The sequence below is a fragment of the Condylura cristata genome, unplaced genomic scaffold (assembly GCF_000260355.1).
Source record: "Condylura cristata isolate star-nosed mole 26May11 unplaced genomic scaffold, ConCri1.0 scaffold00030, whole genome shotgun sequence".
NCBI classification, from domain to species: domain Eukaryota; kingdom Metazoa; phylum Chordata; class Mammalia; order Eulipotyphla; family Talpidae; genus Condylura; species Condylura cristata.
The window spans coordinates 6,618,908-6,637,130 of record NW_004567131.1 but is presented as its reverse complement, the minus strand read 5'-3'; the positions used below and the strand labels follow the sequence as shown (position 1 = coordinate 6,637,130).

Sequence of the window (18,223 nt, the reverse complement as noted above, 5' to 3'; positions counted from 1 at the left end):
GGTGATGGGAAACCCGTGGAGATTACAATTGAGATGAAAAAAAAAAATGTGCAAAATGATGTAAAAATAAACTTTTGTATTAATTTAAAAAAAATGTAGAGAAAATAAAAAACAGTAAAAATTCAAAAAAAAAAAGTTTGTCTTTTAAATACTGAACAGCAACCACATGGCACTACATGTATATAGTGGAGTTTACTCCATTCCTGCTCTAATGTCTAGTGGCAAGGACAGACATTAAAATAAGGTTGAAAAAAAGAGAAACACATGTCTTTTGCAACAACTTGGATGGAGCTGAAAAAGATCATGTTTAGTGAGATAAGCCAGAAAGAAAAATACCGGATGGCTTCACTCATAGCAGGAGTATAATGGACCAGGTGAGAAAATATGAACAACCACCATATACCAGACATTTTGTGGGGGTGGAGTGGTGAATGGGATCAAAAACGGGGGTGGGGGGAAGTGCACGGGATTATGGTGATGGCACACGGGTGACTTGGTGATGGGAAACCCGCGCGGATTATAATTGAGATGGAAAAAAAAATGTACAAAATGATGTGAAAATAAATTGTTATAAAATAAAAAATAAAAAAAAAATAAGGTTGAAGATTTCTGTAAGAAGTAAGAAATGGAAAGAATTACTCTACTTATATAATTAAATAATATATGATTAAGTGCTAGGAAATCTGAATACAGGGAAATCTGACCAAACCTAAAGAATTAAATGTAATTCTCCAAGAAAACTAAGTTTGAACTGACCTCTAACAAATGAACAGACATTAACTGGGCAAAGAGGGGAAAGAAATGTTTTAGTGGACAGGGAAATAGAGTCTACACATTAGGCTCCTATGAGGAACAGAAAGAAGAGTAGTGTAGCTGAAGAAAAGCAAGTCAGCCTACAAAGAGGAAGACGACACAAGAAGTAAAATGCAAGACTGTAGAAGCAATCAAGAGTCACAGTGTATGCAGTCTTGAAGTCCTCATTAAAACTCTCAGTCTTCATTTTATAAGGGAAGACATTAAAAGCAAAGCAAGATCATAAAATGATAGATAGATAGATAGATAGATAGATAGATAGATAGATAGATAGATAGATAGATAGATAGATAGATAGATAGATAGATAGATAGATAGATAAAGGGAGGGGGGGAGCAAAGCAAGATCAGCAAGTTACGAGATAGACTAGAGGGCCGACAAATACAGAGAGATCCAGTAAAATGCCTTTAAAACTAAGACAGGAGTCAGATGAGAAGTCATTCAGAGTTTTTTCAGCTTAGCGTTAACTTAGTTGAATTACATATGTCCTATATTCCACTGTTAGACTGGGCAATGTGCTTTAGAGCATAGGAATAAAAAGGCATCTATATCCATTAAGAAGCTGGATACTTCTTACCTTTGAACTGTTGGTCTGAGGGAAAAAAGGGTGAAGTATATTTTGATAGTATTTACTGGGTATTCTACTTTTTTAAAGAATAATCAAGTTATAAATGATCTTTTACAAATATGACATATAAATGAGTTAATAATGAAGGTACCTTATTTTGTAGAAAGGGACTTTTAAATTCAATGAAGTCTGATTCTTAATTTAAACCTGTTTTAATTGTGATTATGTCTTTTAAAAAACAATGAAATTTAATAAAAGCCCAAGAATTATTTAAACATTACACTTAGAGAAAATTTATTAAAACTGATTAAAATAACTGGACTACATAATATTATATGCTGTTATCATACTAACTGTATCTTGGTGCTTTGGTGAAGAGGGAGAAGACTCATTTTCAGGAAAGCAGGGTTTTGAGGCAGTTGGAGAGTCCTATAAAAAATAAGTAATGAAAATGTTACTCTATTTTTTGTAATTGTATTTCTCCCTCTACTTATAGTGAGAGAGCTTAATAAGGAGACTAAGAAGAATTTTTTCCTAGTTATTTTCCTTCTAAGTTCAGTTTTGAATTAATATTGTAATGACTTGAAAATTACGGATATCAGAGAGTTTATGAAATATGACATGTTTTAAACTGATTATGGTTAAATTTAAATACCTTATACAGAATTATTCAAAAGAAATGATGCATGTTGCCTTAAAATAATGATGCTGCATTAGCTTGAGTTAACATATTGAATATAGTTAGGTAAAATCTAAACATTTGTAAATAAAAATAATAACCTGTTTTTGTGATGGTAGGTAAGAAGACCCAGAATTAGGCAAGGAACAGTCACAAATTACTTGACACTGCCAGAATGAGAAGTTTACTTTAGTTATAACTACGTAAGCAATTTAACTGAATTGCTATTAATATGTAAAGGCATTTAATTTAGTTAATTATTAAAAATAAGCAATTTTTTAAAAGGGCCCCAAATTTAAATAGTAATAACTTAAATTTTTTAAAGTTTTTATGTATAACAGGAGCAATTCAATGACATGCATTTTCAAAGTACATTAAAATTTGTAATTTCTAACATAAATGCTTATAATAAGACTATTATTCATGGAGGGTAAATTTGAAAAAATTGTTTTAATACCAACAGCCAAGTTCCATTCAATTATTTTCCCATTTTACCTAGATGATTTGAATAGTTTTTTAAAGAGAATTAGAAAAATCATATATCGATACCTACTGACTTTCTTATAAATCCAAATTTCTTTCAACAATTATCTCTAACATCTGCTTATTAGTCTACTTTCCTATAGTTATGGAACTGAATAACGTACTGTCTACAATGCTGGGAATTGTCAAACAGGCCAGGAACCCACTAATTCAGCATTCACTGACTTGGGAAAGCATTCTGTAGCTACAGAAACTTGGTAGCAGTTGACTGTTTACAAGGAAAGCTCTTGAAGATGCAACCTTATAAGTCAAGCACCCTACACTATTATTTAAAAGACAAAATACTAAAGTCATATCAAATATATCTTTACCAAAAAACATTACACTTAGCATCCAAATCTTAGATTCAACCTCATTTAAGTACTTTTTTTCTGACAGTTTCAAAAGTTTCACCCTACAATTTCTTCATTCTAGAAGAATGTCTAATATTTTAAAAGTCTGGAAAAAATTGCATAACCCACAAACTAGAAAATAAATTATGATTTTTCAAAGAACTACAGAAAAAAAAACCTTATCAAATGAAGTGATTATGTAATGGTTATATTACAAACAATAAATAAATTTTCAATTATACATTTATTTGTCTTATTTATAAATGTATTTACATACATATGTTAAACTTATCTATAAATAGTAGGTTTTAGTAAAAACTACATAGGAACAAACAAATGCAAATATATATGCACACATACACACACCAAATCTTTCCCGACATTACCTGAACACTGAACTAGGACTTATGTCACCCTATCAGCATTTACTACAAAGTATTAGTATTCTTTGATTATATCTCAAGTTATGCATACTTTATATGTATAGATCATGCATTAATCAGCTAGACTGCTCTGGTGTACTCCCTCTTACCTGTGAAGACTTATTTCGAAGGGAACACATCAGATAATAAAAGAAGCTTACTTACTCAAGCAGGAAATCATCTGGAAATTCATTTTAAGATAATCCTACCACAATTAAATAAATCTCCCAAGAAAGTCAGATTCTTAAACTCTGAAACAATTCACTAAAAAGGAAATTAAGTATTAAGAACTTTATACAAGTTATTGTAATATAAACTGAAAATGAATCTCAAAAAAAAGTAAAACATTTTAACTCTCCATCACCAAACACTCACTCTTAGTTGTTCCAGTGTGAAAAGTTGATTTCACGTGAAAAATTGCTTTCAACAATGGTTTTCATGTTACAGTATTATGTTTAGGGACTTCCTGTGTAAAATGAATTGTAATCCAGTTCTTCGAACTAAATTAATTTTTCCACTTAAATCTCTAAGAAGTTCTATTTACTCAGCTTCATCTCAGTGCAAATATTTTTTCAAGCATTGTTCAATAACACTAATTCCAGAACCTTATTTCTTTAATATACCTTCAATATTCAACCACATGATACAATATATAGATTACAATATATAAATTATAAAATGTGCTACTTGTTTCATTGCATTCTACCAGTCCATCTTATAAACATAAAATAGGCTTATCAAAATTACATCTGTCATCTATTAGGTTCAAATGTATAAAGCTATGCCACAGATAAGTCTACTTTGTAATATCTTCAAAACCAAAATCCATTCCAGGACAAATTGATGCTATATTCAATAAAACAGTAGTCACCAAGATATGAGATAAAGCTGAGTAAAATTTAGCATACACAATTTACAAAAATCTTCACCATATATTACCAAAATGGCCCACCTTGTCATTTGTGTCCAACACAATGGTGCTATGTCTCCATTTTGTTAATACTATTGGTTCTTGTAGCCGCCTGTCCAGGCTCCTACTCTTAATTACTTCTTTCTGCTGCTGGGTTGAAGCATTATACTAAAAGAAAACAGAATACACTTCACTAATAATGGAAACAAAAGTGGGCTGCTGGCTCTAAATGACATACGGTGTTATTAGCAAACTCATATGGCACTAACAAGGATTTTTCTGAACTTTACTTTTTTAACTTTGACCAACACCGTGGCACAATTAAGATCACAGATTTTGATGTAGGACAACCCAAGTTAATATTATCATTGGTAAAATATTTAATCTTCCTTAAGTCTAAGCTTCATCAACTCTAAAACATAACAGAAATACTTCACTTAAGAGTTGTCATAAGGGTTAAACAAAGTATGAAGGTGATAATGTTATGCTAGTAGGTTATCAATGAATATTAGATATAATTTATAAAATAATGTGAAACAAATCTACTTCTAAGGTTTCTTCTACTTCTGAAATCCATATGAGTTCAATTTTTGATTTAGGTTTTTTAAAAAAATGTTTATATACACAATAGTATTCTCACATTTAAAAGATTTTTTATTTTTGCTTTCTCCTTATAGGCTAAACATTATCAATATTAGTAAAATGGTAAATGGTAAAATATTAACAGGTCAGAGGTAGAAATAGTACTAGCTTTAAAGATGGTGCTGGTTCTATATCAGTTGTGCATAAAGGATAGATAATAACTGTTGAAATAAAAGGACACATAAAATTAGAAGCTTATTATCAATAAGCTATTAAATCTTGTGTCTGAAAGGTCAAGTAGATCACCAAGCAAAAGTATTTGAAAACTGTGAAGTGAGATTTTAAAGGGTAATACTATTTGATACTGGCAATTTCATTTAATTATAAAATTATAGTTAAAAACAGATGAAAATTAACCTACTCGAATCCAAATAACTAACTTCTAGTTCCACCCCCACATCTGAAAAATCCAGTATATCTTATGTCTTAATGAGTCATTCTAATAGCAATAAAATTCTATTTGGAGGATATTTTTAATATTAAAAAGTCTTCCAACATCTTTCTCCAAAATATGCCATTTCTTTACTTTCCAAAATGAGACCACAGTTATGCATCAAACTCCCTCCCAAGGCTGTACTTCATTCCTCAGATTAAAATTTGTCAAAACCAGGCAATCACATATGTGATTTTTCAAAGCCAGGCAATCACATATGGCCAATTGTTTTTAACTCACTGCTGTTTAACAAACAACATTCTTAAAATCTGTCACATAAGTTCACACAGGGATCATTTTTAGCATGAACACAGGTAAAGCATAAAGTTTACCAATAATAATAATTGATAATAATAATTATTATAATGTACCAGAAATCTCTACATGGAAAATAATACATTAAACAGGACTGCAATTGTCCTATTAACAGTAACTATAGCATATGCTTGCATGTAAGCTTGTGTATAAATTTTAATGGATACCTACTCTTGAATATGAGCTTTACAACTACTACAGTTACTTAATAGTGAAATATACACTAACAAAGGAGGTAAAACTAAACCAACACAAAACCTAAAAATCTGATTGTCGAAATGAGAATACCAGAGGGATGGGAGAAAAGGAGAGCAAAGGGACAAGGGCACCCAATGGACTATGCCTGAGCAAAGATATGATGACCTCTATACCTCTGAATCATATACAGTGTTGAAAAACAATGTGACCTCAGTTAAAAAAAAAATACAAGAAAGAATAAAATAAAATGTCTTTTCATGTATGTGTTTCATGTACTTCCTTCCCTGTGTAGATCTTAGTCACATATTTTGCCTTTTTTAAAAACTGGGTTATCTTTCTCTTAATACAGAAAGAACCAAAAAGTTCCTTACACATTTTAGATTCTAAACCTACAAAGCCATGTAAGTTGACTTTATCTTTTTCGAGTCTGCAGCTGTCTCTCCTTTGTATATGGTATATTTTACATTAGAAGGTGTTCAATTTAATTCTGATGTAGTCTCATCTGTCAAACTTTGTTTTTACAGTTCTTCCTTATAGTCTTGATTTTTGAAAACCTACCCCTGAGTCAAAGGTTATTTTGTGATACATCCTTCAACAGTACTTAAGTCTTGTTTATACCATTTACATCTATAGTCTACCTAGGTTAATTATTAAGTATGAACTGAGGTCAAGATCTACATATATTTCATTTTTTTTTTGGAAAGAACCAATCATCTCTGCAACATATCTGCATAGCTCACACTTTATTAAACCAGTGATTTGGAATGCCACACCTGAGCTTTCTGTTTGACCATTCTGTTCCTCTATACATTTGCTCTTTCTATACTATCTTAATTACCAGGACAGGATACCCATCCTTCTTATCTCCTCTTCCCCTCAGGAATACTTTGGTTTTTCATGGATCATTTTCTACAAATAAAATTTAGCATCAGTTCCAAAAAAATTGGAGGACAGAAAAGGACATGCAGTGAATTTATTTTTATACTAATAATTATATAAATTATTCAATTCAATAACATAAGGGTAATGCACCACTCATCCAGGCCTTCTTTTATACCTTTCAATTCTGCTATGACATTTTCCTAAAAACCCAATGGACTTTTTTTTTAATACGTGTATTCTTAGTTATGACCTCTTGTCGTTGCTCTGCTCCTAATGGAAACAGGATCTTTATTCATATCATATTTCAAACTGACTTTTTATCAGATAGGTTGTTTTTATGTTGATTTTATATCCAGCAACTCTGCTGTACTCTTCTTACAAGACTGGAAGTCTTTTTAAAAAAAGCCAAAAACTTTATTGCATAGAAGAACTGGGGTGTAGGACAGAGGTGTGTGTGGGAAGGGGACAAGTGGGGGTGAGAGGATTCACCAGAGACAAAGTGGGGAACAATAGCAAAATATATATGTAATATATATATATATAAAATATAGTATATATACACACACACATATAACATATATAATTTGTTTTTAATTCTTATTTCTTGTTTTATTATTTCATTTTTAATACAATGACAGAAAACTACAATCAACTTCCTAAGTCTAATGTGAACATTTCTGCAGTCTCACCATGAAGTGTATTTACTACAAATTATTTGATAAATAACCTTTAACATATCATTCTATTTGGCATGATTTTCCTGTGATTATGGCTTTTGGGCCATTTTTCAAAATCTTGTAACAGGCATGTTAATATATAAAGCTGTAATTTTATTGTTTTCCTTTAACCATTTCCCCTTCCAATGGGCTACATGAGCAATTTTTAAGCAAATTCTATGTTATCTAGTTTTTTGAACCTATCTATAGATAGTTCTTTTAGTATTTGTCCTAGGGGTTAAAATTTATATACTTAAGTTTATCACTATCTATAGCAGGTCATACAATTTCACTGTAACATTGAAGAGAAAAAAACAATCCCAGCCAGCTTTGAACAGGATGTTATTCAAGTAGCTGTTTTTGTAATGTCATTTTACTTTAAATTAGAATTTGCAAGAATCTATCAATGATGTTAAGTGAGCACTTCCTGTAGTAATATTAACACTCTACTACTACAGGTGCAGAACTCTTACCAACAATTTCATCCATTTACTCTTCCCCCTTTTGGAATAGTGTTGTCATCTCTACATATGAGTGCTAAGTCTTCAGCAATGTTTTAATTTTTGTTTTGAATCCAAACATAATTTTCAATACTCAGGACAGAAGTTTCCTCAGATAGTCCCCCTTCTGTTGTACTTTATTCACTGTTAATGTGTCAACTTTTCTGCAGCTATTATTTCTCTTTTGTTTAAAGGACTTCCTCTAGCAATTTTCTGGTAACAAGGTTGCTAGTGATAAATTTTAGCATACTTTCATCTGAAAATATCTTTATTATGTTTATATTCCTGAAGAATGTTTTTGCTGGATGTACAATCAGAAGATGACAGCACTTTTTCACCTTTTGAAAAACATTATTATACCACTTCTTTTCCAACTTCATTGTTTCTGATAAGACACTGTTGTCTAAATCATTATTACCCTAATGGTAACAGGTTATACAACATATTATTTAGCTGCTTTCAAGATTTTTGATGTGTATAGGAGAATCCTTAGTTTTCAGAAATTGCATTACAATGTGTCTGAATGTGAATTTCTTTGGGTCTATCCTGTTTATTGTTTACGCAAATTTTTTAATCTGGTGAATAAAAGAAACTGTGCCAAATTTGGACATTTCCAAATGTTATCTCTTCAAATTTTTTTAGTCTACTCTTTTCTCTCCTTCTGGAATCAGTGAAATAAGGGCTAGCATTTTTGTATTTTCCCACAGAGCTCTTAGTTTCTGTTCATTTTGTCACATGATTGAACTCAGGACAGAACAATACACCTCCATACACAGTGGAAAGCTATTAGGAAGGCATGCAGAACCAGGAGTGTGTGCAAATTTTATATGAACATATTTTATATGAACATATTCCAAATTTATAATAAACTCTATAAGAGTAAAGGCCATATCTTATACATTTGTGTTCATCATACCACATAAGTAGCAAAAATATATTATTTAGAAAATAATTAAATTAAGTTCCTACTATCTGTATTGAGTGTTATAAGCCCAGCTAGTAAAATTTATTTTGGACTTTAAGTACTTTGTTTAGGACACAGAATTTGACAGCAATTTTCCTTATTATACAGAAACTATCCATTAAATAATGGTTCTAAAACATTTTCATTATTTTCTCATTTCTACTGTACCCAACTCAAATCTCCTCTCCATATCCAATTTAATTACAGGTTCAAGAAAATTCTGAGACATTCTGATACTTTATCCTAAGTGGTAAATGGCAACAGAAAATAAGATACTATCATATAACTAATGATTCAACACTGGTCACAACCAGTACTCACTTCCAATCCCATAGAATTATCCCTTAAGGTTCCAAGCTCTCCTCTTTCTTTTCACCTACAGCATATCAGAGATAATGTAGATTTCTTAAGATTAAAAAGGTAAGTGTTTTGATCAAGAAAGTCTGGGAGTTCATAAGAAACCAAATAGAAAAATTTAGATGCCAATTACATAAATGTTCTAAATTACTCCATAAGTTAATACTGGAGTCTCTCTCTTTGATGAACCCTGATGCCCTCAGAAAAATCCCTCAAAAGAAGCCTTGTGTTTGACCTTATTATTCCAGGATATAAAAACTACTGTGAAAAAGGAAATGGTACAACAAAAAGATTCTTATAATTCAAATGATATTTAAAGTACTGATAAAATTACAGTTCAAATTTGTCAAGTGGAACAAAATATTTACTTAATTAGTATATGAAATAATGGTCCTTAAATAATTTTCAAAAATATAAAAGTTTGGTAATTTACCTACTTTCTTAAGCAAATCATATTGCTTAAGTCTAATAGAATCAATCACTGTATTTCAGTTTCCAATGTTGAAGTGTTATGTCCCCAATTATTCCTCTCTCAGCACAAAGGTATTACATATTTTGGGTATCAATATACATTTGATTTTTCTTTCCAATTTAATTACTTACAGAAATTGAGTAGAACAGAGAACCTAGAAATAAACCCACTTATTATGGACAGTTAATCTATAAAAAAGGAGTCAAGAGTACAGAAAGGAGAAAGGAAAGTCTCTTGAACAAATGATGCTGGGCAATCTGGGCAGCCATGTGAAAGAAATGAGACCACTCTCTCATTCCATACATACATCAACTTATAATGGATGAGACTTGGATGTAAGACCTGAAACCATAAAATATACAGAAGATAACATAGGCAAACACCCCACAATTCTGGGCTCAGTGATGTAATGGGGATTCAATTCCTAAAGGGACTTGTCTCCCTAAACACAGCTAGAAATAAACAAATGGGACTACGTCAAACTAAAAAGAGTATACAGACAACAAAAATATCAATAAAATGAACACACATCCTACCAAATAGAAGAAAATATTTGCACATCATATATCAAAGACTAACATCTAAGAACTACAATGAATTTATAAAACTAATCAAAGAAACAACCCACTCAAGAATGAGGAAAGTTAAACAGGCACATCTCCAAAAATTACATATAGATGGACAATAGCAGTAATAAAAAATATGTTTAGATTCACTTATCCTCAGGGATATGAAAACTAAAACCATGAAATACCACCTCACTCCTATCAGAATGAGACCTATTAAAAAAGGAAGAAAGAAAAAAAAAAAAAACAGAAACAACAGATGGTGGAGAGGGTACAGATAAAAAGAAAGCTTGTACAATTCTGGTGGGAATGTAGACTACTTGTCACTACAGAATAAACAATGGTGTTTTTCTAAGTATTAGTAATCGATATGTCCACCTACCCTACTCCTTAGTATTTAATCCAAAAAATGCAAAAAAATTAATTCAAAGAGACATATGCATGCCTCAGTTTACTTCAGCACTATTTCTAACAGCCATATAATGGAAGTAATCCAAGGGCCCAGTGAGATGAGTGAATAAGATGTGGTATAGTTACACAATGAATTACAACTCAGAAATGAAAAAAGGAAAAATAAAAGATGAAATCTCTCCACCTGTGATAACATAAACTGGAAGAAATGATGCTAAGTGAAATATATCAGCAGGAAAGAGAAAAATACCACTTGATTTCATTCATGTGTGGAATATAGTGAAACAAAAAAAAAAACAGATGAACCTAAAACAAAGAAACCCAAGAAACAGGGCAGCAGAATTGAGGACACTAAAGGGGGAGTTATAAGCTGGGGGATGAGGAGAAAGGGTTAGTGTTAGGATTGTAAGAGCTCTACAGCTATGTCTGGTGTGGTAACACACATCTAAAGAGGTGTGATTCCCCCAAAATCATATACAGTATTGTAAACAAAAGAAAATCTTAAAAGAAATGTTTTAAAGGTTCAATAATGCTTCTCTGAATGTTGAAGAAAACTTTTTTTAAAAAAACCAAGAGAATTCTGGAACTGTTGTTGATAAACAAATAAATTAAAAGAACTAGTATTTCTTTTCTCTCTCACCCCCACCCATCTACTCACCAAGTTTCCACTATAGCAACCTTATTACTCCTTGAGATCAGAACATTTTACAAGCTGGCAAATATAGGTGAACTCTTCGCTACTGATTCAAGACCAATTCAAAAGTTACTTCTTAGAAATCAACTATAGGCTGTTTATCTAATATTAGGTATTATAATTTTATAGAACAATTAAAAGTCAGATAGCATTCACATAGGCAGAAACAATAGTAATAATTTACTATCCTAGCCTTTGTAAATTTAGTAACCTCTGGTGATTTTTTTTTTCCATATCCATCTATTTCTGTAATAGTAACATTGTCTTTAAGCTATTTGGGAAAAAGATAAATTTCTTTAAAAACTAAAATCTACCTGGTAATTAACACTATAAATATGTCTACTAATTATAGTTCTTTTTCTAAAACATTAAAAGAACATACTAATGAAAATTTAAATGCTTGCTCAGTTATTTAAAATTATCTTGATACCAACAGCAATAAGTATACCACCATTCTGATATTTATTACCTTAGATAAACTGACTCCTAGCACACTTATCTGAAAGGAGATAAAATGATACCCTGGAAGATCTTACAAGACACTAATCACAGACTCAATTATAAAACATACTTATATACAAGATTAAACTATAATACTGAGCTGATTTTCTTTCTCTTCATAAAAAAATTAATAAACTAATTTCATGTAAGAAGCGCAACAAGCTCAAGAAAACTGCATATAAGAGGATATTCACTGACACTGATGGGGATTCTATTTTCAGGGATAATAGAAACTTGGTTTTAAGTTTAAAAGAATTTTTTAAACAATATTATCAGTATTAAATAAAAGTACAATGTTTATCTTCAAAAAGCTTAGCTGGACAAAAAAGTATCAATGAATTCTGAAAAATAAAATAATCTTGTTGCTTTTTAAAACTGAATGAAAATAAATCAGTGGAAACCCTTTGTAGCCATTACACTATCTACTCTTATGAAATAGAAACTGAGTGTTAAACTTTTATTACCTTTGGCAATTCCCATTCTGACCGAGATCCATCTGCGCTGTAGTAATATTGTCTACCTTGATCATCAACATGCTTGAGCCACTATAAAAAACAGAATAGATTTTTAAATTTTAAAAAGTGAGTTTAACCTTTACCTCCATAAATATTCTTATGAATTCATTTTACTTGTTCATGAATATTGAAAAAAAATTTAACAAACTCTAATATAATTTGCATTTAAAGTTTTTAAAAATAAGTAGTAATTCAGTATTATTAAGTCTGAATTTATTTTATGTTTCTTCCTTCTAATATCTAGCTAGTGATTCAAGCACCACTTAAAAATACAATAAGAAACAGATAACATAAAGATACACAGAATAATATATGCAATGGAAACAGAGCCATGCCCACCCTGAACACTTAATGAAAAATTAAAGAAACATTTTTCAGTCTTTTAAGTGTTTTAAGGAAAACTGACAATTTAAGCCAAACTTCCCACAAACCTTGAAAACTACCCTCTGTACTCAGGACATTTTACTGAATACAATTTAAATAAGATTGCTAACCAAACGTATACGATTAAATTCAGGGAATATGAGAGGGAAAAGACTATGTGTTGCTAATACAAACATATAATCTTGACTCTAATATGAATAAAACTACTGTTTCCTTAAATTCCAATGTTAAACAACTGAAGCAGAAGCAAGGAGCAAAAACCTACCTCCAATTATTCCCAAGCACAACCAGCCTGCAATCTTCTACAGATATAATACACACATAAAATTTCAATATGCATTACCAAGCTAGTTAGTTCATTATCATATACTAGATTCATGGTTTGTTTTATTAAAATATAAATTTTGTTATATTGATAACAAAGGAAAAGGAGTATAGAAAGTGAGGTGGTATAGCATAACGGCATGTCGAAAAATATATCCCCAAAAACATTTACCCAAGAGAAATATGCTTATTGAAGAAGACTAAATCAAGCTACACTCAACAGGTCTACTTTTAAAAAGATCTGTCTTAAATGCGTTTTGACACCACAAAAATCACTGTAATTGTAAGCAGGTTAAAACCATGAATCAGTAGTTATACTGAGTTTCTATGTTAACTGGCACAATTACAGAATTACAATAAAAATAATTTCAAAAAAAGAATATATTCACAAGTGTTTTAAATGCCATTAAAACTTTAGCACACGGCTATTTTATGACTAAATAAATGCTGCCAACAAAACTAAATGAGAAAAAGAAAGAATGTACCTTTTCATTAGTATAGTCACTGGTATATAGGGTATGCCCACGTTCATCCAACTCTTCTGACCAACCCCTTGGAGGAGAACCACACTGACTATCTGACTGGCTGTAACAAATGCTGTGGTAGTTTTCTTCTGATGAAAGAAGCTATAAATAGTCAGAAACATAAGGATTTTTTCTTCCTTGAATATAAATATGCAGCAGCTGAAAATCTAAGAGATCAATTTTATTTGACTAAAATATATTTGAATGAATTAGTCTTTTAAACGGTACAATGTGAGTCGTGAGATAATACTAGTCATCTTATCACATTAATATATCCTAGAAAAATTCATTATACCATAAAATTGAAAACAATGTTTCCAGACTGAGATAAAAATGCTACCTTCTATTTATTGCTGCCTTTAAACTGAATTAGATTAAGATGTGAAATAGCTTTATACATGTATATATGATATGTCTAAGTAGAGGATGAGGGTTCTTGAGAATTCTCACATATCACAAGTACTTAGCAATGCTGGGCAAATAGTAGGGTTCCATAAATACATCTTGAACTATTATTTTAAAATGTGTTGAGAGTGAGGAGTGAGAAAAAACACTGGTTTTACAATACTATTATATTCAAATGTATTGGCAAGTTTTCCTAACTCACTCCACCAAATGATTATTAAAGGTTGTTGCAAGCTAACCCTCAAGAAAAAAATATTGAGAAAATTCAAACTCAATACAGAGAAAAAAGAAATTGTGATATGGAAATAATTTAAGTATGTTTTACTTAAAAAAAAAAAAAAAAGAGGGTAAACTCCCAGGTATAAGACATAAATAAATAAAAAGACTAAGAAAATTTAACAATTTCAAGTTTTTTTAAACCTTAAATAGGGTTAGTCACATTAACCTTGTTTTATGTGACTAAGTAGCAATTTGTTTACTGCACTTAAACTTCAATAATTAAACAAATATTTATATTTGTACAAATGACCTTCTCAGGTCACTTTAAGGTAAAATATTTTCTGCAATTAAGCATTATTCAATCAGACTATAATTTCTCCCACTGTCTGACATGCTAAGATGCACAGGTTATCAATGTTGTTGTAATTACATAAAGATACAGACATGTATTGTTAGTATATTCATAAAAAAAGACTTTACAGAAGATTTGCAAAAAATAAGTTAGATTTTGTTAAGTAGTATTTTTAAAAAGTGAAAATCGTAAGTCAAAAATTAAAGTTTTTAACTGAGGCAACTTAAAAGGTAAGCTTATTAGGAAGTGTACTAAAATATTTCAGAAACAATAAAAGGCAATCCAATTAGCAAAACTGATTTAAGAAACAGTCACACTTACTGAATCTAACTTTTCATGACTTTCTAGTTGACAAAATGACTATAGTCCCCCAATTTTTATACAGTAAGATAGTCTCTTCTGTATCAAAAGTAATTCTAGTATCCCAAATAAGTTTTATTATAATATAAAACCAGGAGTAGCTCTAGGATTTTGATATTTAGTGATACAAAGAGCCATTTAATTTTTGTTTTAAGAATTAAGACCTTTTTTTTTGGCAAGGATTATACAAATGCTAAATGTCCTATGCTAAATTCCATTCATCAAAGCACTTTGCTCAGTAATTTTGGATACATATATTGCAGCAGATGCTCTGTTATGCAGGTGCTTTGTTTACAGGAAAATGACTGGTGGGTACCTAAAAAATCATCCTGATTGAAACTCTTTGAAGTATTACATAAAGCCATTTTGTTATTGTTTTTAAAACATCAATGAGCAAGAAGTTAGAAAATAGTCAGAGGACCAAAATTAAGTAAAATAAAGATTCCAGAAAGAACAATAGAATTTAAATTTTTTTTTTCCTTTACAGCATTTGTCAAAACCCAAACTAGAATATTAGATTTAAAGACTATGCAGAATATTTGGGAAAGGACTCAGGAACCTCAAACACAGCAAGGCTAAAAGGTATAGAGCTGAGGCCCCCCAAAAAAGATATACTTTTCAGGTTATGGATAAACCAGAAACAAATCGTCCCTTTATTCCATCGGAGGAACCACTGAAATGCTTTCCAATAATTGAGAGGAACTGGAGGAATGTCCAATCTCAAACAATCTCATGCAATTCAAATTACTACTATCTAAGATGTCTATAAAACCTAAAACCAAAATATTAATTTCAATACTTACATAATTCTAGTTTCTTTAGGCACCTGGCAGAAGCAAAATCAAATCCTCTCAAAGATTAAATTTTCATCTACAGCATTAAAGACTTTCTCTACATGAATTTCCAAAAAGTGTAATCTTACATTAAACACAAATAATCATGCATTGGGAGAAATAACACTATCAAAATAGCCACTCTAACCCAAAACAACACAAAGGTTCAACACAATCACTATTAATAAAGTTCTGATGATTTTTTAAAGAAATGGAATAAGTACACTGAAATTTATGTGGAACCACAAAAGACCCAAAACAGTCAAAGTAATCTTGACCAAAAAGAAAGAATGGTGACATCATTCCAAATTCCACAAAATATAATTATCAGGGGTCCTCCCTGGTGGTGCAGCAGGTGGAAGCACAGCACTAAGAAGCTAGGTCACTTCAGCATGAGTTTGATCCCCACCCCCGAGGAGATCTACATTGAGCAGCAGACCTCTCTTGACCTGTCCGCTGCTCCCCTCAGCAGTGTACTTTGTCAATCAGAGTGGTCCCCACTCTGTCTCTGATAAATCCTCTCACCCCACCTGCACCTGTGGCCTGTACCCCAGTTCTGTATGCATGAATAAATAAATCCTAAAAAAAATGATCAAAACAGTATTGTAATAAAATAAAAACAGCTACACAAAATAATGGAATAGAATTGAGAGCCCAGAAATAAAATGATAATATAGTTAATCTACAACAGAGTCAAGACTATACAGTTAAAGCCTCTTCAATCAGTGATACAGGAAAAATTGGATAGTTGCATACAAAAGAATGAAGCTAGACCATTTTTTGCTCAACTGAAAATGGATAAGACTTCAATGTAAAACCTGAACCATAAAATATACAGAAGAAAACATAGGGAAAAAAGTACTCCACAACATAAGCCTCAGAGATATCTGTGAATTTATCTCCAGCAGCAAGGAAATACAAATAATTGGGGCTACATTAAACTAAACAGTTTACACAGCAAAGAGACTAAAAAGATATCTTACTGTATGTGCGCCATACATCTTATATGGAACTGCTATCAAAGATCTACAAAGAACTCATACAATTTAAAAAAAGTAACTCAATCAAAAGTACTGGCGAGGATGTGGAGATAAAAGGAATCCCCTTATACTTGTGGTGGGAATTGGGTTGTCAAAAAGTCACGATATATTTTTTCCTGTTTTTAAGCAAAAATGTGTCATGACTTTTCCAACAACCCAAAGGCTGGCTGTACCTCATGGGAAACAATATGGAGGTTTCTCAAAAAATTAAAAATTGATCTGTTATCTGACCCAGCAATTTCACACCTAGCTTCTACACTAGGAAACAAAAACACTAATTCAAGGGGGAAAATGCATTTCTATGTTCACTGGAGCACTATTTATAACAGCTAACCCATGGAAAAAACCTAAATGCCCAAATACAGATGAGTGGATCAGGAAGATGTGGTCTATACGCTGTGCAATATGACTCAGCTATCAAAAAAGGTAAAGCTTGCCATTTTCAGGAAAATGTATAGAGCTGGAGAGTGAAAGTATGCTGGAAAAAAATTAAGTCAGAAGTTGAAAGGCAAAAATTACATTGTGTCACATATATGCAGGATACACAGAAGCCTAACAATGGGTCTGATAAAACCAAACTAACCCGAGAAATTTGATTACAGAACTGAGGCTACCATAGGGGTTGTGGTGGGAGCAAGGTGCAGAGAAAGCAACAGACTAAGGTAGTAGACTACATGTGGTGCAATACTGTGACAACACCTGAGGGGGTTGATCCTATATTTCTAAAGCACAAACAATGAGGTAAGCCAAAACTACCTCAATAAAAACTAAACTAAAAGTTAGCTGGTACAACTAAAAATAACAAACAACTGAAATATGAATTTAAAAATGTACACAAACATACACACGACTGAAACAAAATACCATCAAGAGAGTCAATGGGGTCAATAGAAAACCAGCATTATCAGATTCTCCAAGATTTTAATACTAGAATAATCAAAAGTAAAACTAAAGAAAGGTGACCAAAAATGCAGTATGTTATCCTTTAGTGACTCTTTTACTGCAGGAGAAAACTATTAAGAGATACTACTTGACAAACACTGAATGCTAACTATGTATTAAAATATATTAACAATAGGCCCTCCCTGGTGGCACAGTGGGTTAAAGCACAGCACTAAGAAGCTAACGTCACTTCAGCATGAATTCAATCCCTGACCCCACCCCCTGGTGATCCACATGGCCTAAGACCTCTCCTGACCCACCTACTGCTCCCCTCAGCAATGTAGTTCATCAGTCAACCTGTTCTGCTCCCCACTCTGTCTCTGGGGGATCCTCTCACCACCCCTGCACCTCTGGCCTGTATCCAGTTCTGTATGCATAAATAAAATAAATAAATCTTTATATATATA

At 31.6% G+C, this 18,223-nt stretch overlaps 1 protein-coding gene across 5 annotated transcripts in view; it reads right to left on the bottom strand.

Moving 5' to 3' along the window:
• The window catches only part of ARHGAP12 (Rho GTPase activating protein 12), a 108,707-nt gene that overhangs the window by 28,197 nt on the left and 62,287 nt on the right, over positions 1-18,223 (bottom strand). For 2 of the 5 annotated variants that reach the window (XM_012731390.1, XM_012731391.1), the window contains 3 exons: positions 12,383-12,463; positions 4,310-4,435; positions 1,736-1,810 (listed from right to left, as the gene is read on the bottom strand). In XM_012731390.1, the coding sequence (XP_012586844.1) occupies positions 1,736-1,810; positions 4,310-4,435; positions 12,383-12,463 (282 nt within the window). Of the gene's footprint in view, positions 1-1,735; positions 1,811-4,309; positions 4,436-12,382; positions 12,464-13,626; positions 13,768-18,223 lie in introns of all 5 variants that reach the window. The other 3 variants (XM_004691183.2, XM_004691184.2, XM_004691187.2) reach the window with 3 other exon arrangements.